Source organism: Chrysemys picta, chromosome 3 (assembly GCF_011386835.1).
Source record: "Chrysemys picta bellii isolate R12L10 chromosome 3, ASM1138683v2, whole genome shotgun sequence".
Classification (NCBI taxonomy): Eukaryota; Metazoa; Chordata; order Testudines; family Emydidae; genus Chrysemys; species Chrysemys picta.
This window is the reverse complement of record NC_088793.1, coordinates 59,523,949-59,551,242: the sequence shown is the minus strand read 5'-3', so window position 1 is coordinate 59,551,242 and position 27,294 is coordinate 59,523,949. Positions and strand designations below refer to the sequence as shown.

Sequence of the window (27,294 nt, the reverse complement as noted above, 5' to 3'; positions counted from 1 at the left end):
GTGACAAAATCTTGCTGTGTGTTGTAAGATTTCTTAAAATATATAGAGTTTGGTCATGAGAGAGAACAATTCCCTGTGCCAGATTTATCTTCTTGGCTTGCTTCCCCAAAAGATTTGACTTTTGCCTTCCCATGCTCGGTTTTACTTCTTCAACTTTTACTATTTGATACAGTGCCAGTAGTTGTTGTGCTTGTAGGAGACTAGTAATACACCAAGGATTATTTTTCTGCTGTGTTGGTTGGATTCTTAAATTGCTTGTGGCTTTTTTGATGTTGGAGGAGAATTTATTCTATTGTCTGTGTGGAATACATCAGTAGTCAGATCCAAGTGCCATAAACTGTGCAGAGAAGAGATTAAAGGATAATTGTGATAAGTAGGTATAAGGAGATGTCTGATGCTTTCTTTCCCTTTGTTTAGGCTTATTATTTCCAGAAAGTTAAGTAAATAGAGCTGTTTGGGGAGACTTGTTTATTTTAGATTTTCAATTCTCTTGAAAAGTTTTTGAAGCTTGATGTGAGTGGAGATGTTTTAAATCTTCAGCCCACCCAACCCAGCTGCTGCTTTCAGGAGTCTCAAATTAAGAGAGAGAGTGTGTGTGTATAAATGTATATAGCAATGCTCCTCTTGCTATTTCTTGTCTGTGACAGATGTCGACTTGCTCCTACCCCTGCCTAGCAGATAGTCATACCATCCCAGCCATGTAGGAGGAGTGGGAAAGAAGACAAGCCCCTCAGCATCTCTGGCCCTTGTAGTGAGGAGGTGGAGACTAGGGACTTGTCTACACTACCAAGTTTTGTTGACAAAACTTATGTCGACACCCAAAAGTTGACAAAACAAAAATTGCTAAAGGGTGTTCACACTTGCTTCCTCTTTCGACAGATCATATCATGTCATCGACAGGGTGAGCAATGCACTGTGGGTATGTATCGCTGCGCATCTTGGGATTCTTTCAGAGTTCTCCCACAGCCCCCTCAGCTGCCCAGAGCATTATCATGAGCAGCTCTGTGAGCTCTCTATGCTGAGGAGTGGCAAAGCAGCACAGCAGTTTGTCCCCCTCCCTCTGCAGCAGCAGTCTGCCTCCTGCTGTGTTCCTAGTGCAGGGCAGAACAGGAGAATTCCAATGATTTGCTCTTTGTTTGTTCCCCAAAAGGAGCAGCACATAGATACTTCCCGGAGCTTGGAAAGGGGAGGGGCGCATGCCTGCAGGGCAGCAGAGATCACAACACTGAGCAGAGCAATCAGGGCAGGGATTGTGGGATACTGGCGGAAGCCAGTTCTGTGGACAAAACAATCAGCAGTGTCTACACTGGCTCTTTGTCGACAATAAAGGGAGGGGAAAAGACACAAGTCTCTCGAAGGGGTGGAAGTTTTTTGTTACCAAACCTGGGCGTTTTTCGCGACAAAAGTCCCATTGTAGTGTGTACACTCTTGCTGTTTTGTCGCCAAAAGGCAGTTTTTGGCGACAAAACTTGCCAGTGTAGACAAGCCCTAGATTACCTACATTTACCTCTTCTCTTTCACCTTGCTAATAGCAGCTAAAATAAAGTAAAAAAAAAAAGGTGCCAGAGCAAGGCAAAATAAGGCAAATAACATAGATATGAGTGTGAGGAACATTATTGGTTTTGTTTTATGGTAGCAAATTAGGATGGCTCTTCAGTCCCATCTGGAATAAGTCCATGAAGCAGTTTGTTCATGGAATTCCAGCAGGCAGCTTCACAGAGTGTTGTGGTTATTAGAAAAGAAATATGTGATGCTGTATCTCTTCAGTATGAAATAAACAGTTCTTTGATATTTAATATAACTGTCTGTGGTAAATTGTGTAAGCAGAACATTTGCAAAAACCGTGTGAATCATTACATGTAAAGGGGTTGTGAGAATTGGTGGCACTAAACACCGCAATCAGTGCATTTACGTAGTCAAAATGATTGCTGAAACAGTGTTGAGTTGTATTATTTTTATGTCATTGCAATTTTTTATGTCATTGCAAACTTTAACTAACGAGTCAGCAAATGAAGGAAAGAACATGTGGTCCAGCAAACAGGAATGAACCAGTTTAAGTTTCAGTTTGCTCCTGGACCTTATACATTCTCCATTAGAGAGCCACAGCAGGAACTGTAAAAATTTCTTATCACAGGACCTATTCTTGCTACAAACACATAGGGATATTCTATAGAAATGTTGGCTCGGACTACTACAACTAGTATTAATGCCTCACAGATTATCCATCCACTTCTATTAAGATCATCACTCTAATATACAGCTGTCATAATTTCTACATTCTGAATTGTTCAGGATCATACGAGAGACAGAGAAACTCTAAAATCCAAACAATAGAAGGGGTTGCAGGGTTGGACAGCTACACACAGTAGTCCAAATCAGTGAAGCTGTGATAATTTACACCAGTGAGGATCTGGCCTATATGCTTAAAGCTTATGTACAGATCTCAGTGGACCTAAACAGATCGCTGAGAGTAAATGGACCCCACAAGGGTGTTTTACAGTGACATTTCAGGGTGAACTCATTGCAAACAGAGACTGACTTAAGCAGGGATCGGCAACCTTTGGCCCACGGCCCGCCAGGGTAAGCACCCTGGCGGGCTGGGCCAGTTTGTTTACCTGCCGCGTCCGCAAGTTCGGCCGATTACAGCTCCCACTGGCCGTGGTTCGCCGTTCCAGGCCAATGGGGGCTGCGGGAAGCGGCGCGGGCCAAGGGAGGTGCTGGCCGCCGCTTCCCGCCGCCCCCATTGGCCTGGAGCAGTGAACCGCAGCCAGTGGGAGCCGCGATCGGCCGAACTTGCGGACGCGGCAGGTAAACAAACTGGCCCAGCCCGCCAGGGTGCTTACCCTGGCGGGCCGTGGGCCAAAGGTTGCTGATCCCTGGTTTTTAAGAGTAGTTGAATAGTTACATTAACAAAATCAATTATAGGATGCCCAAACAAACTCATTACAAAGGTGTTGCTCAAATCAGTAAATAAGGGAACAGGATCGGAATGCTATCTGAAATCACTAAAGTAACTGCACTGGAAATTACCATGCATCAATTAGCCTGCCCAGTCCTTAACTACTTAGGAATTGTTATGATGAGAATCGGTAATTAGCACATACAGTCATTGCCATCAAAAAGTCGACATTCGTCAACAGTCGCTATGCAGTGGAGCCTACCTAACATGCTGCAGTGTGTGTTCTTGGAATACAAAATATCCATGGTAACTCTGTGATGTCTGGTGACTTTTTAAATTAACACCATTGTACCCCCATTGGCTATCATTGGCTCAGCACGAAGGGTTTAGAGGCCAGAAGGGAACATTGTGATAATCTAGTTTGACCTCCTGTATAACACAGGCCATATAATTTTCTCAAAATGATGCTTGTTTAAGATAGAGCATATCTTTTAGAAAAATATCCTATCTTGATTTAAAAATTGCCAGTTATGGAGAATCCTCCACTACCCTTGGTAAGTTGTTCCAATAGTTAATTACCCTCACCGTAAAAAATGTGTACCTTATTTCCAGTCCGAATTTGTCTAGCATCCGCTTCCAGCCACTGAATCTTGTTATATGTTTAACTTCTAGTTTGAAGAGCATTTTATGGATTATATGCTCCCCTGTAGCTTCTTACAGACTGTGATCAAGTCATCCCCTTAACCCTCTCCTTGTTAAACAAAATAGATTTTGCTCTGTGAGTCTGTTTTCTAATCCTTTCATCATTCCTGTGGCTCTTCTCTGAACACTCTCCAGTTTTATCAATATTCTTCGTGAACTGTGGACACCAGAACTGAACCCAACATTCCAGAAGCGGTCACACTAGTGCCAAATACAGAGATAAAATAACCTCTCTACAGAGTCACCTCTTTATGCATCCATTACACATATTCAATCTTTTGGCCACAGCATTGCACTGGTTGCTCCTGTTCAGCTGATTATCCACCATCACCCCCAAATCTTTTTCAATATCATTGCTTTCCAGGATAGAGTCTCCCATCTTGTAAGTATGGCCTATATTCTTTGTCCCTAGATGTATAAGTTTACATTTGGACATATTAAAACATTATTTGCTTGCACCAGTTTACCAAACATAATAATATTAAGCAGTTTTCTAGATTAGATTCACTACACTTAAATCACAAGGAAAAGGAAACAAGAGGAAAATACAATAGAAAAGCACTTAATGAGAAAGTCATGAAGCTACCCTACTCTACAGAAAAATTGCCATTAAAAAGTCAGTATTTACCAACAGTTAACACATTGGTTAACACACTGGTATCTAAAATACCAAAATTATTTCTTGTTTTAAGTATAAAGATTGTAGTAGCTCAGAATCTCTTGTCACAAACTGACTTTAAGTGACAACAGCAGTATCAAAGGTCTTTCATGCTTTATCAACCAACCTGCAGAAGAACTATTAGTAGTGAAGTATGGCAATTCTCAAGAGGAGAAAAAAGATACAATCATGTGTTCGTTAACATTTCCTTATGTAGAATAAGTCCCAAAGGAAATGGCGATCCTGTCAATTTTTTGTTTATGATGGGCCTATTTTGATTCTTTTACCTTGTTGATGAATTTTGTTTTTAAAGCATAAATTACCTTACTCTGTCTAAAGTGAGATGGAGTTTAACATACTTAATATGGCTGTGAAATTGTCCTGTATTCATAAGTTTCACTTACCAGAATGAAGAGGCAACGAGAGGCAAGTTTTGCGTGCTCAGGAATGGTAGAAAACACTGACAAAATCAAGCAACCAAATACAAGAAGAAAACTGAAAAAGAAAAGAATATTAAAGAATTAAGAACACTGAATAAATATGTCCATCGATTCTACATTTCACAAATAGGCACATTTAAGAAAATGGCACTATATTATCTTAAGTAACAAAGGAATTTTAGTAGAATTATATATAGTATTTACAAGTTTCTAAACAGTAATACAATAAAGGGTAATAGAATTAAAGGAAATAACACAAGAATCTTTCTCAGTGAGATGACTGTATATGCATGAGCTGTCTCTTGGTGCTCCAATCTGGGAAATATATCCATTCTAAACTAGTGCCTAATGCTGGGCGATATTTTTTTTTTTTGGACAAAATGTTTTTTTTAATGGGAACCCCCCCCAGAGATTTGGGTTGATCAAAATATTTTAGAAATGTGGGTTAAATTTGCCAAATTGTTTCAGGACCGCCCAGAGGATTCAGGGGGCCTGGGGCAAAGCAATTTCGGGGGCCCCTTCCATAAAAAAAAAGTTGCAATACTATAGAATACTATATTGTCGCGGGGGCCCCTGCAGGGCCGGGGGCCTGGGGCAAATTGCCCTATTTGCCCCCCCCCCTTTGGGCGACCCTGAATTGTTTTGGTCGAAAAAAACAATTCTGAAAAAGTCAGACAAACATTTTTGAACCTGAATATTTCTACTTTGATTCTAAATGACTTTTTGTTTCAAATTTTACTTCCATTTTATTTTTATTTTTGGTAAGGTAAAAAACCACCCCCAAACGAAACCAAACATTTTGTTTGTTTAACCAAAACATTTTTTTCCAGTTCAGCCACTGTATCCAAAAAAAAAAAAATCATTTATTCACACAGCTCTACTAGTCTTAGGGGTTTCGAAGAACAACCATCAATTAGGCTTTTCCATAATCTGAAAGATCCCTTAATGTTTGCCACAAGACTTCTCCATTGCCACCTAAGGTAGGTGAAAGAAAGCAAAGTCACAGACTCTGTGTCTAACTGCCATGTATGGCAATTGGGCACATCCCCTGATGCTATGACTGTAAGGTGTCATTTTAAAAATTATCACATTTTGAAAAGAGAAAATAAAACCTGATGCAAAATCCTCACTAAGTATTTTTCCACTCAAAGAAAGGAAAGATCTGTCTTGGCCACAAGCTGACTATTCAAGTCAGAGCTGAGTATTCACAGACCAAGATTCAATGAAGAAAACTATTACATTTAATAGTATAACAAAATGATGGCAAAATTGCAGGGGAAATTTGGATTGCCATTTCCAAGACATGGATTTCTAGTGGACAAATCAGGCAGGCCCTGCTTACTGTACATTATGAAATTTTGAATAGCAGTATATTCTGGAGATTTTTTTTATTGCAGATGATACAGGAAAAAGTTAGAGTATATGTTTAATTGAGTTATATGTCATATCAAATTAATGTATAAGAAGCTAATGATGTAGTATGTCTGAGCCAGTATGATCTTAATGAGATAGAAAACTCTCTACAAAATGTATCCAAAGTATAACAATAAGATGACTTTTTTATAAACTGGTTGATTCACAAAAATAATTTGCTATATTTTTCTTTGCAATTGATATTTTTAAGCAAAATGCTGTATTAGTATTTCTAATATGAAATTTTGTATTGCATTTTAAGTAGATATTGAATAAGAGTCAAATTCTGAAGTCCTTACTATGTTAATACTCAGACCCTATTCCAGAAGAATTTCTATGGAGTTTTGCCTGAATACAGTCTGATTATTACAGAGTAAGAACGTCAGGATTTGGCTCTGTAGAAGCAGAATAAATAACATAACTATGATTCATGGAGAGACAAGGTGGGTGAGGTAATATCTTTCATTGGACCAACTTCTCTGAGTGGGAGAGACGAGCTTTCTGTCCCCCTCACCAATAGAAGTTGGTCCAATACAAGATATTACCTCACCCACCTTATCTCTCTAATATCCTGGGACGGACACAGCTACAACTACATTGCATATGACAGATGGGGTTGTATTGGATGTTCTGGGGATGTAATAACCCAGAAGAATAAAGTTCAAGTAGTTTGTGTAGCCCCACAGTAGAATTTATAGGGTCAGATTCTCCCTCCAAGCAGTGTAATCAGGAATAACGTCATTGAAATCTACCAGACATCTGTCTGTATAGATGTTTATATGGCACTGGCTATCATCTCTGTAATGTCTGCTCATCAGTTGAATTACACTCACTGCATAAACCTAATGTGAGTGAGTGGAGAATCAAGTCCCCTGCCTCTGCTTCAAAATTTGCCTAACTGTATATCTATGAATATACCCCAGCTATTGCTTTCTACATTCCTATATTGGTTTTACTTCCCTTCCCCTTGTTGGAAATGCACTTCTCCTTCACTTTATCTGTTACTGCTGCCCTCAGCCTCACCTTCCTGTTGTCAATTTTCCACCTTCATTTTCCTCTTGTGGTCTACCTCTCCATTTCTATGTACTTCTCCTTTGCTCCTTCTCTAGGGGCCTGGTCTTTGCTACTGACGCAGTTGCTGCTGGAGCAACTTTTCCCTTTTACTCTGATGGCAGTTACTAGATATTTGGTAGGCAACAGGCTAAACTGTAGTTCTGAATTAGGAGTATTTTTCCGCTACGCTTAGCACTGTAGTCCCCATGTTAGTCTCAGGGCCGGCTCCAGGAACCAGCCCAGCAAGCAGGTGCTTGGGGCGGCCAACAGAGAGGGACAGCACGTCCGGCTCTTTGGCGGCAATTTTTTTTTCCCCCTGCTTGGGGTCGCAAAAAGCCTGCAGCCGGCCCTGGTTAGTCTATATTCACCTATACTGAACACCTCATTTCTGATCTTTGGTTGCAAATTGATAATTGTGACCATTTGTTGTATTAAATGTTTTCCTTTAAAGCAACAAACCTCAAGTACAGATGCAATTCCTGAACATGGTCCAAATAAAATACTGTAAAGACCTTTAGGGCATTACTTTCTTAAATGACCAGTTTCCATTTTGGGTATTGTATGATTTTAAGCCTATCTGTGAAAACAAATAAGGGAATCTAGATGAGTTACGAGATTGACAGGACTAGAAACACAAGCCCTCTATTTATACCCAGAACTAGTTCAGCACTGGTAAAAAACATCAGTTCTGCAGATTGACCGATGTACCAGGGCCAGCTGCCTCCCAAGCACCCCTTCATGACCAGGGATGGCTCTGCTGCACCCTGCCTCAGTTTCCCCTCAGACTCCTCAATAACTCACAAAAAGCTTTCACAGGTCCAACAAAAACAGCCCTTCTGGGGGTCTGGGTTATTAAAATAAAGTTCCAAATAATTCACGCTGTCCTGAAAGTCCCAAAATAATTCAAGCTGCCACTCCTAGGCCTCTCCTACTTAGAGTCTGGCTCTGAGACATCAGCAGGCAAAACCTCCCATCTGCTGCTCCCCTGTTGTTTCAGGGTCCCATAAAGAGCCCTGTCCCCCTACTTGCGGGCTTCTTACTATGTGTTTTGTATTTATAGCTTTCTCTTTAAAGTTTTCCCCTGATCAAGGGTCTCCTGAAGAAGCCTTCTGCTCATTGAAGCTCTCTCAGCCTCTGCCCCAGCTTCCTCCCTGTATCTCCAGGTCCCTTCGGGCTCTTTATAGAGACCAACAGCTCTCTATCAGGCCCCCTGGAGAGGCTGTTAGTGAGGCACAGGTGGCCTGGACCAGTTCCCTCTTAAAGGGCCCAGTCCAGCCTGCGACACCCAGCTTACGTGTTTTGTTATACCAATGAGAGTGCATGGAGGGTGCAAGGCAGGGACAAATCAATTACTCAAGATGCAAGGAAGATGTAATGATCATATGTAGTTAAGGAAATTCTTGCATATTCCAGGTGTTTTCCTTAAAACATACGGTACATGAAAGGGTCAGCATTGGCCCGAGGGACCTCTGCCAGGAATGATGAGGAAGTTTATTCTCTGTGATCCTTACTTTGCTACTAAGCGTGCTAATTAGGCAGGTATTTTTTGTTATGCAAACACCTGTTCTCTAAGGACTTGTTTACATGGTGCAGCAGTGTGCTCTGTAGGGATGTGATTTCTAAAGCACACTAATGTGCTCTGCACTAATTGGTCCACGTTAACCCTGCTGGAGAACACTAAAAGTTCTCTAATGCACTTTATCATAGTGCTGTTTGAAACAGTGCTTGAAGCACACCAATCAATGCACAACATGTTAGTGCACTTTAGGAATCACACTTCTGTGCAGCTCACTACCCAATCACGTAGACAAGCCCTAAAAAAATGCATCAAGACAACAGCTCACTTCGTACAACCATAAACTAGCTACAGCCATAATTTAAAATGACAGACATTTGGGCATTACACGTACTAGTGCTTATACTGTTTTGCTAAGTTATCATCCTCAATACTATTGATATCCCACTCTTCTGTGAACATTTGTCAATCACATTGTATTACTGCACTCTGAAAAAGGACCCTGCATAGGGATGCAGGGTTATTTTGCTGACTCATCCTGCTGTCAGGTGCTTTAACCCTGCATGAAGATACAGTGCAATTAATACTGAGTTACACAGGCAGGAAGATTCAGTCAATTCCCCCAGGGCATGAAGGGGCTTACAGCCTCTCTCTGGGCAGAGAGAAACAGGGCCTGGGACAGAGGATGTTCTACTGGGAAAATAAGCTTAGCAGATAGTCTTATATATATATATATATATATTTAATTGTTGTTTGAGTTACAAATAAAGCCAAACCCAAGGAAGAAAATACATGTTTGTTTGGACTCTAGAGAGTATAGGCAGAGGTATGCGACTTTTCTGGACTACACAAGCTGTACCGGCATTCTAAAGTAATAGAAATGAAGGATATAAACAATAATGCCACACTATGCATCTTTTCACACTGAAAATCGTTTTTAATTAACCACTTCACTGCTCTTCTGCTACACTGTGTCCTGTGTTTACTGATATTAAGAAAACCTGGTGTGCAAGCATGATACACGCTGGGATTTTTTTCATATTTGTTCATCAAATATGAGGAAACACCTTTTTATAGCATTTAATACACTCACTGAAAACAAATTCCACTCTGAAGATCAATTCCAAGAGGAACCTGCACATAAACTGTTTTCCGAAGTATAGAAAAAGCAAATATTTGAGAAGCAATAGAATTTTATTAGACATGCAGAAGGGCAAAATAGCCCATTTCACACACTCAGCCAGCAGGCAGTTTTCCAGCCACCACACAACCACCCCAAACCAATAACAGATATATATTTCAACCTACAGAGAGTGACATTCAAGAGGCAAAAATCTACTACATGCCCTTCTTGCTGTCTTTATTTAGGTAAATCTCCCACTGATATCAATGGAAGTTTTGCCTGAGTAAGCATTTCAAATGTGAACCCACTGTAATTACATCCCACAGCTGACAAGACTATTCTCTGAGCTGCGGAAGCATTGGTTCTCTTTGCTAATAGCACTCTTTGGTAATATCTACACTTAAGAGCTGCAGCGGCTTCTCCTGTCGTAGGTACCTCCCCAAGAGGCGGTAGCTATGTTGACAAGAGAAGCCCTCCCATCGACATAGCGTGATCTACACCGGGAGTTAGTTAGGTCAGTATAACTGTGTCACTCAGGGAAATGGATTTTCTACAACCCTGAGAGATGTAGTAATATAAGTTGCTTAGACCAAACCTAAGACACGTCAGGGAAGGCAAAATAAAATGGACTGAGGACTTATGGTAATAGGATGTGATCTCCATTTGCGGGCTCTGAGAGGGAGTTTGGGTGCGGGAGGGAGCTCAGGGCTTGGGCAGGGGCTTTAGGTGCAGGAGAGGGCTCACGGTGGACACTTATCTCACGCTGCTCCCAGAAGCGGCCGGCATGTCCGGCTCCTAGGCGGAGGCGTGGCCAGGTGGCTCTGTGCGCTGCCTGCGTCCACAGGTGCTGCCCCCGCAGCTCCCATTGGACGCAGTTCCTGGCCAATGGGAGCTGCGGAGCCAGCACTCAGGGTGGGGGTAGCACATGGAGCCCCAGTGGCCCCTACGCCTAGGAACCAGACATGCCGTCTGCTTCCGGGAACCGTGTGGAGCCAGGGCAGGCAGGGAGCCTGCCTTAGTCCCACTGTGCCACAGACTGGACTTTTAATGGCCTGGTCAGCAGCGCTGACTGGAGCCGTCAGGTTCCCTTTTCAACCAGGCGGTCTGGTCGAAAACTGGACACCTGGCAACCCAATCTTTACTACTGACTCAGCTGTGCACTGCTCTGTCTATGTGGCTGACTTGCCACCAGGCTAATGTCCCTACATTCCCTGTGCCACTGGTGTCCCCTCAATAAACAGTCCCTCCAGGGAACCTGGGTCCTCTGACTCCAGTTCCACTGACCATGATACATTACCTAGGTGAAACTTAGAGAGAATGTCTGATGAAGTCTTCGCAGTGTTCCCAACAACAGGAAACAGCAAAAGAGTCACTTTAAGGCCAGGTAAGGTAGAAGTATTCAGAACCTTGCAATAATCAGAATGTATAAGAACTTGTTTTCATTTACTATGCATTGACATACCCCATTTTTACATTGATGGATGAAGTACAGAATAATGGATCTGCATGAGGACTTGCACAATCATCTTGTACACCTTATATGATGAAAAAGGAACTTTCAAATGCCAGTATTTGAATTGTGTTCTGTAATACATGGAGCTGGAATAGCGAGGTTATGCTAGAGAATGCTATTGCAGGTGCAGGACAGACAGACCAAAATGCACTGTAATTATATTAAGCCTCTAGTGGTTCAATCTGGACCATATATTGATTCAAGCTGAAGGAAACAGATGGTCTAGTCTCTCATGCATTTACTTTCAGACAGTAAAACATATGCCTTAGGCAGCAAGTTACCGTAAAATTATTCAGCCACGGCTATAGTGTTGTATTTTATCAAAAGCAGCCACTTCCATTTTGTTTCAGCAGAATAAGTTTTCATGTAGACCCTTTCATTTTATTTCCTTTCTTCTGAAAGTACATACTAAATGGAAAAAGGGGCAACTTATGAAACATAATAGAATCTCAAATGTGTTCATATTTGTTCAAGCGACCTCTCAAACTTTTTGTGTTGGCTTATTAGGAACCAGTAATTCTGCATTTATGTAATTTTCAATAGAGCTCCCTACTTTATCTTGACATATTATTGGTGGTTTGTAAATCCACCCATGCTCAACTTAAAAATATGCTTAAACATTAGCCAGGTAACATCACCATATAAATGAAATGGGTACTCCGTGTAGACCTTTAAAAGCTAATTCGCTGCATAATTTAGAACTAACATTAAAATAATCAGAAAATAAAACATCTGTAAACAGCTTTACTACCTCTTTTTTGAAACAATAAAAATATATCTGTTAAAGCGACATAATTAGATCACCAAAGTTTATGTTCAATTATTATTCAGGGTCTTATATAAACCCTATAAAAGTGAGGATACTCAGAATTATGGTTGTAACTATTTTTAAATCACTCTATTTTCTTAGGTGGTGCCGCATATTGTATGTGGTATGCAAGATGAACAAAAGTTTGAAAACTCCAGCAATCCTTAGCTATAACAAAGTGTTAAATTCTGGTCTCAGTTACATTGGTATAAATTCAGAGCTAATTCCATTGTTCAGAGAATACACAAAAGTAACTTAGAGCAGAGTTTGACCAGTGGATTGAAGAATGGAGTTCTGGCCCTAATTCTGAATGTCCTTTCTTTGAGGGTTTAAATGAGACCTTAAATTATCACCTGCAAATATATATATTTTAATTCCCTCTAGCCTTGTAATATGTATGCAGTACCCAACTAGCCAGGAATCTATTAATTATTAGATCAATTCTGTATATGATCCAGATTTTTAAATGTGGATACCCTAGGACCTGATCCTGCAAAGTGCTGAGTTGAGGGCCTCCAATACCTGCTTCTACCAAAGTCAACAAAGGGTGCTGAGTGCTTCCAAGGAGGGGCTCAGCATCTTGCAGGATTTGCCCTCCAAATGGCACTTTTAGAATATGGTTTGGTATTTGTTGGATGCACAAAACCCACACTTTCTGGCATCTGATGGATAACTGCACATGCACGTACCTCCTTAGTTACACAATAACTAATTTAGTGCATGCAAATGTGGGTTTTGTTACACATGCAAATGGTATAATAGCAGATCAGACAACAATGTTTGAATATATGGCCCTATAAGTTTGCCACATCCAACCCATCTCCAATTATCACCTTGTACACAGAGGTAACATGATGTAATGAGGGATAAGCAAGACAACAGTAAGGGAAGATAAAGGTTGCACAGTTACTTAGCAAGGGCTCTGTTGAATGATGCACTCAGGAGTGTGTGACTATTATTTTGGGGACTGGTTGGGAGAAGATGTTACCAAATGGATCTCCTAAATGGCTAATTTTATGTAGTTGTTGGTGCTGCAATTGATATAATGGGTCTAAAGTAGACATGGAGCTATCTTACTGGGGTATAAGGAAAATTCTCAGATAAATGCTTTTAGTTTTAATGCATTGTGTTGTTTTCAAATCAAAAGTAACTCTTGTCCAGGATATCAAATGGATGGGCAGCCTACAAGCTCAAGAATATTTTATAATTCTTTCTCAATCTGCTTTTTTGTAACTTAACAATTACTTTTTGAAATACTGGAAAAAAATGTATGGTTAATGGGAGACAGTAAAGCAAAGGTGACAAGTTTCAGAGTGGTAGCCGTGTTAGTCTGAATCAGCAAAAAGAACGAGGACTACCGGGTTTTAGCCCACGAAAGCTTATGCCCACATAAATTTGTTAGTCTCTAAGGTGCCACAAGTATTCCTCATTCTTAAAGCAAAGGTGATACAATCAATCACAATGGAATTCATGAAGCCTAAATCTCTCTCTCCCATTGTACACAACCAGCCATTCATTCTCCATATGCAATCCTTGAGCAAATAAACACATACAAAGCACCATGTCCTCACTGCACTCCACAATGAAAAGAATATCCTTGAACGTTAATTTATTAAAGATCTGGACTAGATGAAAAAAAGTAAGCAGAGAAAACAAACTAACTTGCAGACTCTGACGTGTCATGGACTAGAACAATATACGCTTTCTAAAAAACTCATGAAAAGAAGCTTAGTAAGTGATCACTGTATCAAATAGCTTGAAAAAGGTGAGGATGTTGGACAACCAGCAGATTCAAGAAAATCAGATTTAAATCATACTAAACATATAGGATGTTCTCCCTCTACACTGAATGAGCATATCAGGATCCCTTTCACACAGCTAATAAAAACACTGGAAGGAAGGATGTCATTAATACATTTTATTTTATTTTTTCATTTGGCCATTGGGTTTGGGACTGATGCCCACAGGAAAGGGGGGGGGGGCAATTTTAGTTTATGGCTTTAGTATATTGTGAAGCTGAGAATAAGACAGAAGAACATTTTCAGGGCTAGAGCAGCAGCTCATTTGTCAGAACAAATATCCCAGAGAACATGCCAGGTGACGAGTAAGAGATGGACAGACATGCAAACAGAACAGTGGGGAAGACATGGCTAAAATACAAATAGTCGACCCCTAGTTTGATAAGCAATACTAGCCAGTATCAGCAGAAAGTTCAACAGCTTTAACTTTTATATGATTTAAGGAAATTACTTTTCATAAGGAATTCCATTTAATTTCTGGCCTGAAATTTCTCATTTTATATAGTCACAGGAGTGTGCACGCAAACACAGATGCAAGCATACACCCCCCTCACACGCACACCATTAAACTCCCAACTGGCTTGTGTATAGGAAAAAAAATGCTCTCAGGCTGGGAGCCAAATTAGATCCTGGAGCAAATGTACACAGTCAACGTAGGGATGACGGGAGAATCTTAACAGTACCAGTGAGTCCCACTACACTTTCTAATATCACTGACTAGTAAATTCTCTGAGGTCAGTTGAAAGAATGTCTCCAATAATAATGATATGGAATAACAAGCTCCAGGGTATTCAGAAATAATTGAAAGTGAAAACATCAACTAGTACAGACCTGGGAGGGGGGAGATATTTACCCAGGTCCTACGGTATCTCCCTTAAAAAGTAATCTTTTCAATGTTTCTTTAAAACAGATAATGCAACTGCTGACATGGTGGAAAATAATACAGTTTAACAGTTTTGATAATGCAAGCCATGTGGATTAAATTTTCCATCATTTATAGTTTCAATGTGACTTGTTTATGCAAGAAAATGAGATATGACAAAGGTTATGACAATTTATTAAAATTGTTTGACAAGAGTTGTGTAGAGCATAAGCGCTCTCCCATAGAAAAAGGCTCATAAATTTATCCTGTAAACTTTCATTTAAAATGACTTGCTCTTTAACCTTTCTATGACTATAAAGACCTGATTCTGCACACCCTCTCTGTATGGAAAGTCCACTGAGCTTGTGCATGGAAGATCTATAGGATGGGGCTCTTAACTCCCTTAAAACATGAAAATACATATACTAGGACACTTTAAATGGTTTTTGTGTGTGTTATGAAAAAAATAAAATTGTGACAAAATCCTATTTTAGAAGCTTGGTTTTCTGGTTAATTAACTGTGAACTTTTGTAGAAACACAGAACTTTTGAGAATATTAACCTTATGCCGAAAAACAAGGTTTTGCTGCCGATTGAACTCATCACGATAAACTGAGTTGAAAAGTTGTTCTTGTTTTTGTTAGGGCTCTGACATACAGTTTTATTCAGACAATATTTCCTTGTTAATTTATATATTGTGCATTCACTGCTCTAAACATTAGAACAGAACAGAACAACAATTCACATGATATGAAAGGGTTTAAATTAGCAGTGACACAAATGTTTGTAGACCTAAATCGATCATCTTTGTTATATTTTTAGTGAGAAAATGAACAGTCAGTGTCTGCCAACTGACTGTGTTCCAGGATTAGCTTATTGTATTTGGCCTACAGAGGTAAAGCAGTAAAGTGGCTAAAGCAGCAGAGCTCTTGAGACACCAAGTAAAGTGTTTGTGTTATTGGCAGCAGATTTCATGATCTGGTTCACCACAGAGAGAAAATAAAGCACCAAGATAAATTTCTCCAGGGAACAGTAAGCACAAACACCATTCTCTGTCAAACATGTACAAAAGCTAAAAGAAACCCCTTTGGAATTAGCCTTTAATGGCATATGTTGCACATGTCCAAGTGTTAACAAAACAATGAGAGCGCGTTTAAAGATTTCTTTGGATTGAGTCAAATGGTTTCATTTGAAACTGTTGTTTACAATCATCCCATTAGGATGCACTTGTTTGGAAGCGTGGGTTTTTCCTCCAGACTGTAGGTGCTTTCAAAAAGCCTAGTAAGAACAGGAATGTTATAATTTTTACATACTAGAATCAATGTCCATTTTCACTAAGAGCCAGGTTTGATAGAACTCCATGTAACTTTGCACCCACTGCCTCCTAAAATCTATGGAAGCTGCCAGACATTTCATTGTACCAGACCCAAAGAGAGGTGAATATGCAGGCCAAAATTTTCAAATGGGGGTTCCTAAAGTTAGGTACCAAAATCTATATTTAGCCTTAGCCTCCAAGGTGACCTGTGGGAGCTCTGTTCAAAAGGAAACCTCTATTCTATCTTTAAGGCCACGTAAGTGACAAAATATGGATTTAGGTGCCTAATTTTAGCTATCCACGTTTGGAAATGTTGGCCTCAGTTCATTAAATGATTAGACACCTTTGGGTATGGCTGAACCATTTCTCTGCCTAGACAGCTAACTCACTTTTAAAGGCCATAGGGATTTTTTCTTGCCTGGTGCTGCACCACTGTACCTTCTACCCCAGCCTCTCAGTGCGTAATTTTAATAGCCCTCATTGAGACATTTTTTGTAGAATGATTTTTCCATTTTCAGTTAATTCTACTAATGTTGTCCCTCAGCCTAGTGCGAGGAGAAACAGATTAAAAAACGTGTACATTTTTTACTAGTTCATTTTACTTGTTTTTGTATACTGCAAATTTCATGAATACATAAAAAGTAGATGATCAGCTAAATTCACTTCTAGCTCAGAATGTCACGCTTTACAATTTAATATGGAAATATGACCCTGGTCACTGTGACATTCTGGGGTGCAATTCAAATTAGTGAGGGGTTGTGTCACCGCCTGCTCTGTAACCCTGCATGTCTCACAATGCTTTGCTGCTGTAGGTCCCAACCTGGGTGGCTCCCAACCAGCCTTCCAGCATGCAGGTCACACCTTGAATATCTGTGCGCTAGACCTCCCTGGTTCGGCAGCTCTGAACCCCGCAGCCACTCTACAGCCCCACTCTGGCTTCCAGCTCTATCTGTCTTCCCTCCACCAGGAGCCGTTTCCACTCCAGCCTCCACAGCTCTGGATTTCTCACCATTGCCACTGTCTCTGCTGGATCATCTGAGGAACCATCTGCTTGGTCTCCTGGATGCGCCCCATAGGAGAAAGAGGGACCCTTTCTAGCCCCTAGGTTTGGAGCAGGTGCCCCATCCTGCCTCATGGCATATGTGGACAACATGGCCACTAGCTCCAATTGCTTATGATCAGCTGCTGACAGACTACACTGTGCTCACAGCTCTTCTAACTGCTGCTTCATGAGCTCAGCATCTGCTTCTTTGTTCCTCCTGTCTGCTTCTTACTCATTTGTACACTTTCTTTTCTTCTATTTCCCTTGCCCAAAATAAACAAACAGAAAATCATCAAACTGTAACCTTTCTTTGATGGTTCTCAGCCTTTGCACTTGAGAATCACTATTTCACCAGTGCTTAAAGGGTAAACCTCTATTAAAATAGCAAACTGTGTGTAAATCCTGCATAACTACACCACAGTCACGTTCTGGTCAGTTCGGGGTGCAATCCAACCCTGCAAGGGGCTGTACTTGCTCTCTAACCTTGGGAGCCTCACAATGCTTTGCTGTTGTAGCTCCCACCTTGGTTCACACACCCTTAAGAGCTAGGAATACATGTTGGAATTATAACTGAATACCTGTCACATACATACATCATGCAAGAATATTAATGATCAGTGTGTTATTTTTCAAAGGCATATTTTGTACAAAGATTATTACAGTAGTGTGTAGGGTGCATATACTAGGGTGCATAGTGTCACAGTAACTATCATTGACAATTGTAACCTTAAGGAAAGGAAACAAGAAGGGAACGAGGAACAATCACACTCACATTGATAATACATTATATTAATCAGAAGTGACCCAGGATTCTCTTCTAGGTAATTATATGTCAAATCCTGACTCCAGTGAAGTTATTGGAAGTTTTGCCACTGACTTCACAGGGCCAGGATTTCACCCTCTGTTTCTATTACCTGCATCCCATGATCCAGCAATTGCAGAGGGCCAAGCTGAGGTATTGAGACAGTGGTAGCTGTGCTGAATCAGAAAAGATGTTGACCTAGATGAGACTTTTGGAGTGACTCCCACTCAGCATGAATGGACACTGGAGGACCCCGAGTAGGTCATGGAGGACCGTGACATGTGGCTACTCAGTAGGAGACACAGATACATCTACTCCTGGTCTGGGAGATGTTTGATGCCCTGAGTTGGTGATTCAGGTGGCCAGAATGCTCATGGCTGTGGATGGAGTCAAAGCAGACACCTCTTTTGCAACATTGCCAGTATTTGGCTTCTCCTATAGATGTACTACTAGCCCTAGGATTGAAGACCCCTTTTCCCTCCACTGTCTATAGGGATGCAGCAGACTCTCTGCACCAGTTAAGGAGGGGTCAGAGTTCTTTATTACACACAAACCCAGGTTTGAAGCACTACCAAGCTAGGATATTTCAAGCCTGAACTGAAATGGTGTAACAAAACCTTGTCAAAACTAGTACATTTCAATTTTGTTTTTAACTTAATTTAACTTAAGACAAGGAAGCCAATCATATTGAAAACTGATTTTAAAAACCTGGTTCCTAGAGGAAACCTCATATGCTGAGTTTCTGCTTGGGGCAAAACACAACTACTTTTGTGCTTTCTCCCATACTGCCCCCAGGCACCAAGCAGGTGCTTGGGGCGGCCACTTCGGAGAGGGGCGGCATGTCCAGCTGTTCGGCGGCAATTCGGCGGACGGTCCCTCACTCCTGCTCAGAGCGAAGGACCTCCCGCTGAATTGCTGCCGCAGATTGCGATCGCAGCTTGCTTTTGTTTGTTTGATTGTTTGTTTGGCTGCTTGGGGCGGCCAAAACCCTGGAGCCGGCCCTGACTGCCCCACAGCTTGGGAGAAAAGCTACCTCATCATCCTTCTTCAAATCCCTCCATAAATCTCTCTCCTGCCATGATGTCTACACAAAAATTGACAACTCTTAGGCCTCCAGTGTACTGAGACCACAGCCTCTCAGTATTGACCAATATTGTCTCATTGTTTCCTTGTACTCCCTCACCTATATCTCCCTGTCATCTCTTGTCTTATACTTAGATTGTAAGTTCTGTGGGGTAGGGACTACTTTTTTGTTCTGTTGTTCTGTGTTTGCCTAGCACAACTGGGTCCTGGTCATTGCTAGGACTTCTAGGAGTTACAATAATTAATAATAATTAAGACAGCATAAGATTCAGTAGGAAATACAGCCTAGGTACAGGGATTCCACTTCATTTGTTTTAGCTGAATAGTGTAACATTAGTAACATATAGAATACTGAGTAACAAATTTAACCAAACATTTTAGGACTTGTAACCAGAGTGTAACTGGTTTTAAATTGTGTATTGTACATCACTTTGCTATATCCTGGTAAATGACTGCTGTAGCAGTGGTGGTATAAAACTGATACGATGATCACATGTAAAGTAACAAACCCAGTTAATCTATGAACTTTATGTTGCTTTTATACTGCAGCTTTACTAGGAAAAGGACAATCCATCGTCTTTTGAGTATATTAAAATACACAATATTTTTTTTTTTAAACACTCTGCTCTGGAGAATGAGGATACAGGTGAAATTTTGTCCTGAACAAAACAATGTACATTGATTAATGGTTTTAAAAATGTAAAGACAATAGTGTTTTTTAAAAGGCCACTACCCTTTAGAGCCCCACCATTCCTCTTGGCGGCAGCAGCAATCTAAGTGGCCACAAAATTCAAGGATTCATACTGGCCAGAATAAAGGCATAGTCTCTATTGAAAGATAAATGGTTACTGAAAATTTCTCTATTGTACCAGGATGCCGGTCTTCTTTCTCTAGCTTTATTTTTCTTATTTTAACAAATAGTCAGGTTCCAATCCTTGCTGCAAAATTACTACTGAATACAATAGAAGTTTGGCCTGTGTTGGGAATATTGAATTTGTCCATTAATGTTGCCAGTGCAAGGAAACTCTTGTTCTTAATTTGCATGAGTTCTCCACTACTTCTCTTATAGCAAAAATGGATATAAATGGAATATAGAATAATTTTCCAATATACTAAATTATTAGTCTTAAAAATCCAATGTCACACAGTCACTCAAGGTGTTTGGTTATATTCCACAGCAGTAGTCTTGTCTTTTAGGAATCTAAATTGATTTTCTGCTGATTGAAATGTGTAACCCCATCTATTGATGTTATGCAGTGGCAATCACCGAAGAAGCTGTTATGGCAGAAGCATTTCAGACAGCAGAAGGAAACAGCTGCATCAAGTGCAATAGCATTAGTAGACTGTGTTCTCTGAATGGGTATGTATCTATGGGGAAAATTTACACCAGCTGAGGATCTGCCCCTACCTATATAGGCCTTGATTCAGCAGAACACATAAGCATGGGCTTAAAGTTAGGTACATGCTTAAGTACTCTGCTGTATGGGGGGCTTTATAACATACTCAGTTACCACAGCATCTAACCTTGCCCTACAGTAAACATGCCCATTCTGTTGACAGTGTCATTAAGATATCTTAATTTTTTTAAACATACTAAATGTTAATACAAATGTGCTCACTACACAGTATAGTGGGTCCTTGCCTGTCTGGCTGGCAGAAAAGGCATTGTTGCCCCTTTAAGGGATTCCTGTACAACTGGTAGCAGAGGGGGAGGAAAATTTACCTGGATGGAGAGGGTAGGAGCAGGAAGTAGCTGGAACAGGTCAGGAGAGAAGGGCACTGCCCATCCTGCTGATCAGAAGAGTTGGAGGGAATTTATACCATGTGCAGCCCTAGAGAAGCCCTCTTTTACCTGGATTGGGCTGGCAGCACCCATCCACCCAATCTGAAAAAGGACCGGATATCCTTGTTACCTGCTATGGGCATTATACTAGTTGTCTTCTGTCCCCTTGGGGTCTGGGAAGGAATTTTCCCCTCACTGTCTGATTGCCCGAGGTGGGATGGGTTTCAGACCCGGTGGAATATGGCAGGGGATTAGTGCCTAACCTCACAACTTAGTATGTAAAACTTGTGGCAGATTTCCAGAGCAGGTAGTCGTCTGGAAGGAATACAGTTATCAGATAAATGGATTGGAAAAGGATTTAAAGGAAAGTATTCCATAAAGAAGGTGAGGAAGGGGGTGTCAGGGCTCCTATGTCTGGTACAGTGGGGAGCTCCTTCCTTTTATTGCCCTCTTAGCCCTCATACTAGGAGAGGATGTTGGGGGCCCAGCAACAGCATGGCTAAGACAGGTTGAGTATTTGGTAGAAATGATGATGACTGCACTCTAAAATGTACAGATAGGCAATCCTAGTGATATTAAGTGAATAAAGTTGTGGCGTAATTTAAACCACATCCCTGTCTTTCTTCCGGTGTAGCAGGACACTTTCTATTTTGTCACTGCTGCAGGGAGCAGCCACAAGAGTGTAACCTGTATGGGCTTTTCAGAAAACACTTTCTTTACCCTTTATGTTCATTAGCCAATTGTCATTGTTCATTCAGGAACAAACTTCACCTTCAGCCTCATTCTCCAGAGCAGAGAGTTATAAAAAGACAATTCTATATTTCAATACACTGTCATGCGTTTCGATTTCCCAGGGTCTTGTGAAGGGAGCTAAGGTTTGTGGCAATTGTGCTGTAGGTCAAGTTTTTTTGCGGGGGGAGGCTATTGGTGTTAGCTACTATTTTCAGCGATTTGTGTTTCCTAATGCACATCAATGGTGCTTAGACTGTTAGGTAGCATCTCTGGTAAAATCCTAGCCTATTGGATAGACACAGGACTGGAACCTGACCTGGGTTCTAGTTTCTGCTCTACCAGGGGCCTGGTGAGTGACAAATCACTTTGCCGCTCTGTGCCTCAGTTTCCCTATCTGTAAAAAGGGAATAATGATACTTACCTCCATTCTAAAACATTTGGAGAATCAGTGATGACTGGTGTTATAAGAGCTAGATATTTATTATTGCAAAAGTCAAGGGACTTTCAGCATTCAGTAGGAGCAAGATTTTACCCCTTTTTGAACATTTTTATGAAACATTTAGAGGAAAGGAAAGTGATCAGGAACAGTCAGCATGGATTCACGAAGGGGAAGTCGTGCCTGACTAACCTAATTGCCTTCTATGATGAGATAACTGGCTCTGTGGATGAGGGGAAAGCAGTGGATGTGTTATTTCTTGACTTTAGCAAAGCTTTTGATACTGTCTCCCACAGTATTCTTGTCACCAAATTAAAGAAGTATGGGCTGGATGAATGGACTGTAAGGTGGATAGAAAGCTGGCTAGATCGTCGGGCTCAACGGGTAGTGATCAATGGCTCCATGTCTAGTTGGCAGCCGGTTTCAAGTGGAGTGCCCCAAGGGTCGGTCCTGGGGCCGGTTTTGTTTAATATCTTTATTAATGATCTGGAGGATGGTGTGGACTGCACTCTCAGCAAGTTTGCAGATGACACTAAACTAGGAGGCGTGGTAGATACACTAGAGGGTAGGGATCGGATACAGAGGGACCTAGACAAATTAGAGGATTGGGCAGAAAAAAACCTGATGAGGTTCAACAAGGACAAGTGCAGAGTCCTGCACTTAGGACGGAAGAATCCCATGCACTGCTACAGACTAGGGACCGAATGGCTAGGTAGCAGTTCTGCTGAAAAGGACCTAGGGGTCACAGTGGACGAGAAGCTGGATATGAGTCAACAGTGTGCTCTTGTTGCCAAGAAGGCTAACGGCATTTTGGGCTGTATAAGTAGGGGCATTGCCAGCAGATCGAGGAACGTGATCGTTCCCCTTTATTCGACATTGGTGAGGCCTCATCTGGAATACTGTGTCCAGTTTTGGGCCCCACACTACAAGAAGGATGTGGAAAAATTGGAAAGAGTCCAGCGGAGGGCAACAAAAATGATTAGGGGTCTGGAGCACATGACTTATGAGGAGAGGCTGAGAGAACTGGGATTGTTTAGTCTCCAGAAGAGAAGAATGAGGGGGGATTTGATAGCAGCCTTCAACTACCTGAAGGGGGGTTCCAAAGAGGATGGAGCTCGGCTGTTCTCAGTGGTGGCAGATGACAGAACAAGGAGCAATGGTCTCAAGTTGCGGTGGGGGAGGTCCAGGTTGGATATCAGGAAAAACTATTTCACTAGGAGGGTGGTGAAACACTGGAATGCGTTACCTAGGGAGGTGGTGGAGTCTCCTTCCTTGGAGGTTTTTAAGGCCCGGCTTGACAAAGCCCTGGCTGGGATGATTTAGCTGGGAATTGGTCCTGCTTTGAGCAGGGGGTTGGACTAGATGACCTCTTGAGGTCCCTTCCAACTCTGATATTCTATGATTCTATGATTCTATGATTTTTATCAATGCATAAAAATTAATTATACCAAACAGAATCAGTGCATGACTAGCAAATCAGTATTATAGCCTCTCTTCTTTCAATTTAACATTACTTATGGTAAAAACAGAATAGAAGGAAGATAGCTAAGAAGTGAGACAAAAGGTACTATTTTCTCGAATAGGTGTTATATAGCTTTTTCCAGTAAATAAAGCTATCCAGGTGAGCTTAACAACTTTGTAAAGAAGTATTCACCACCCCCATCATCTGAATGTGTTAGCAAAATACAGAACAATTTAAGTGTCCTCAAGCTTCAAAATGATTATGGCAAATGATACAATCTTTAATGATTTTGTACTTGTCTGACAAAACCCCCACAATGTTGAGATATTTTAGTTTTCAGTTTTTATTGTATTTAATTTTTCCTGGGAATTTATCAGTGTTTATAATTACAAAAACAAAAACAGGTGAAAATCAGTACAAAAAACGATTCATAATTTTTCTGGGCTAATATCAGGGCTTATTTTGGTGGACGGAAAGACGCAGGAGGGGGAGGGGGGGAGTACTCAGTAGATTAATGCTTTGAATTCCGTTAATCAATGTGGTTTGGTGCAGAACTAAAACACAACCAAAACACAATGCCACCACTGAGATTAAGAAAACAATATATCTCTCATTCCCAAATAAAACTTTTCATTTGAATAAACAGTTTACTGTTGTAACTCTAGAGATATTAGCCTATAAATATTTACATTTAATAATTGGGCCACATGATTTGCAGCGCATACACTCAACTTCATCCTTTTCTCCTGTTTCTGTTGTTTTTAAACTTTCAATTACTTCCCTTTGTTCTGAAATGTATTTGATACAGATTTTTGTTTTCTTCCCATTTTAGTGTGTCAAATCTTTAAACTGTTATCTGCTAATAGCTTGAAATATGTTTGCAGTAGGCCTGAGGTTCATCAGTACGTTCAGATGCGCAGACACTTTAGAGTTTGCGTGTGTGCCTGCCTGTTAATTGTGTAAAAACAATGAGGAGTCCTTGTGGCTCCACTGCAGCGCTGTACGTACAGACATGGCCTCTCAGATGAGATCACAAAAACTATGGTTCTGTCTACACTGCATGGACATTAAAGATTCTGTGGAACATTTAATAAGAGTTGGAGGTTGTTCCAGTGAATTTGCTAAAGTTTCTGCTCCACCCATTGCTGTGCATTACATTATTTACTGGCTAGTTGCTGTCCCCATACCGCTCAATTTGAGGTTTTTCTGGGTGCATGATATATGTATATAGCTCCTGATTGTGCAGCCCTTCCTCATCAGAGTAGTCCTATTGAAGGCAATGGAACCACATGCACTTGTGAGGATTGTTTGTATGATGCAGAGTTGTAGGTGGGCCACAGCTGGTGTCATGTTTTGGGATCCTTTAGTAGACTCTTTATACTTGTCAACTCACTTTTCTGATGCTACTGTAAACAAAGAATGATACTTCAGTATTTCTAGAAAAATATACCATAAACTGATACCATCACAATTTGATAGTTATTAACTTCTCTTTATGATTCATATACTGTAGGGATCGATTATGGATACCCTTTGCATGGGTGGACAAGGGGGCAAGGCACAGGGAGCCTTCACCACTTTGCATCACCCTGAACACTGGGACTGCTCCCTTCTAGTGACCCTGGCTGCAACAGCCACCCACAGATTGTGTGGAGGGGTAAAGAACAGTTAGGCACCTATGTGTTTTTGAAAATCCCATTAGGCACCTATATGAATCTTTAGGTAACTAAATAACTTTAAAAATCTGACCCTTAAGTGACTTGCCCAAGATCACTCTGGAAATCTGTGGCAGATCAGGGAATTGGACCCAGGTGTCCTATTGTCCTAACCATCTCCCCCGAGGGACAGTGTTTCCAGGTATGCCACCACTCACAACATGGGGCGGTAGCAAAGAGCCACAATTAAGCCCTTACTAATTGCCATTAAAAACCATTTGAAATCACGCACCATGATCAGAAATATCTTTCATTCATTAATGTTTTTAAATCGTTCAGTTTTTTTGTTGTTATTTTAATTTTGCTTTGGTAAAAGGATCCAAAGCAAAATCTGCAATCGACTGATTAAATGGTGAAAGCATTTATAATGTAACTAAAACAAACGCAAGGAGTTTCAGCTCAAGGTCACAGGAAATCTGAGACTGGTGGCCATCTCCACCACAGATCTCCTGAGTTTCAGTCCAGTGCCTTAACCTCAAAACATTGAATCATCCAACCACAATGTCTATGGCCGTTTTCACTCAAAACTGCCTTTTTTGTGTGCTGACCATTACATTGACCTGGGCTTGAGGGAGCTAGTGGTCACTTTGCCCCACAGAGTCTGGTCCCCTGGTGGGCTTTCCAAGGACAGGAACCTCCACCAGGTTTTTGCAGAATAAACCTAGAATGAACTCTAGTCTACCCCAAGGGTTTAAAACGATAACACACACAAATCCGGCACATTATTTTGGCCACCAGAGAGCCTTCATTTTTCTAATACTACACTGGAAAAAAAATTGTGAATATAACACGTGGTTAAGAGCACAAAGTGCATCCTTAATGCACACTGTGACCTACATGCATAAATGATCATTTAAAAAATATAGTGATATAATATGCTTCTAAACAAATAAGAAAAAAATTCCTTATGTTTTGGAAATAAACATCTCAAAAGTAGGGCACTTGTCAATAACTTTTTTGTATGTTCTCTTAGTCACTGGATTATGCAAAAAACACAAAGAAAAAAGTTTCAATGGTTGGTAATGTCAAGGTAATAAGCCACACTCTCCATCAAATTGGATCATGTACATAATAAATAAATAAATAAATACATGCATAAACAAACAAACAAATAAATAAAAGTGCCTGAAGGCTTCTAGGTATTTTAATGAAAGCAGATTATATCAATGTTATAAGCAGCCCAGGCAAAAGGCCTATACAATTCCCACACACAGAGTCCACATTAGACAAGACATCATTATTATTAAGTCATTATCATGATTCTCCATATTGTATATATTCCCCATGCTCTCTGCATAATGGGAGCACATCATGTTTTGTGGTTATGGCTTCATGGCCTTGATGTGTCTTTAGGTTAAATGTAAGTGAATTCTGTTGTCGTCAAGCAATAGCAAAATAGCTGCAGGATGTAATACAATAAAAACGTCAAAATTCAACCCAATCTGAAAGAATATAGGCAACTAAGGGAGGGAGGGAAATTACAAACCCTTGGATTATACTTTCTAAGTATACAGGTTCCAGACTATGTCTTTTGCCACAATCAAAGGAAGCCAAGATCATTTTTTGCTGGTGCTTAGAGAAAATGAAGGGAAATGTCCAATTCCTATAAGTGCTACATGCAGTGCAAAATATCTAATGGAAATAGAGCTACCCAATCTGGTATTGTACAATGAAATTGGGTCATGATGTACAAAATAATGATTCTTTCATCATGTTGAATTCTGTAGCCTGCTGAACATTTCCCTCATAAAAGATACTCAGCACCTTTGCAAGATCAAGTCTTTAGTGCCAATTTCTACATGTCCAGCTCACTGACATCAACAGGAACTCAACATGAATATGTGAAAGTAGCTTTTGGACCCTGAGTTTATGCAAAGTACCTTAAACAGCTTGCTTTAAAAAAAAAATCATTTATGCATGTAGGTCATAGTGTGGATGAAATACATTTAAACAATATCATAAAAGTAAATTGTACTTGAGAAAACTGTAACTGTGCAGCCACTATAATCCATAATGATAAAGCTCATGTTTTCATAACATTTAAATTCAACTACGTTTAGTTGAAGCTGTTTGCATATTTTGCATTAGTATCACCAAAGGCTCGATCCCTCATTTATAATTACCACAGTTTGGAAGCCA

The 27,294-nt window shown here is 40.6% G+C and overlaps 1 protein-coding gene across 1 annotated transcript in view; it reads right to left on the bottom strand.

Annotated features, from left to right (window-relative positions):
• KCNQ5 (potassium voltage-gated channel subfamily Q member 5) overlaps positions 1-27,294 on the bottom strand; it is a 490,758-nt gene that overhangs the window by 134,613 nt on the left and 328,851 nt on the right. Inside the window, exon 2 of the mRNA XM_005308869.5 lies at positions 4,664-4,754. Within this exon, the coding sequence (XP_005308926.2) occupies positions 4,664-4,754 (91 nt within the window). The remainder of the gene's footprint in view (positions 1-4,663; positions 4,755-27,294) is intronic.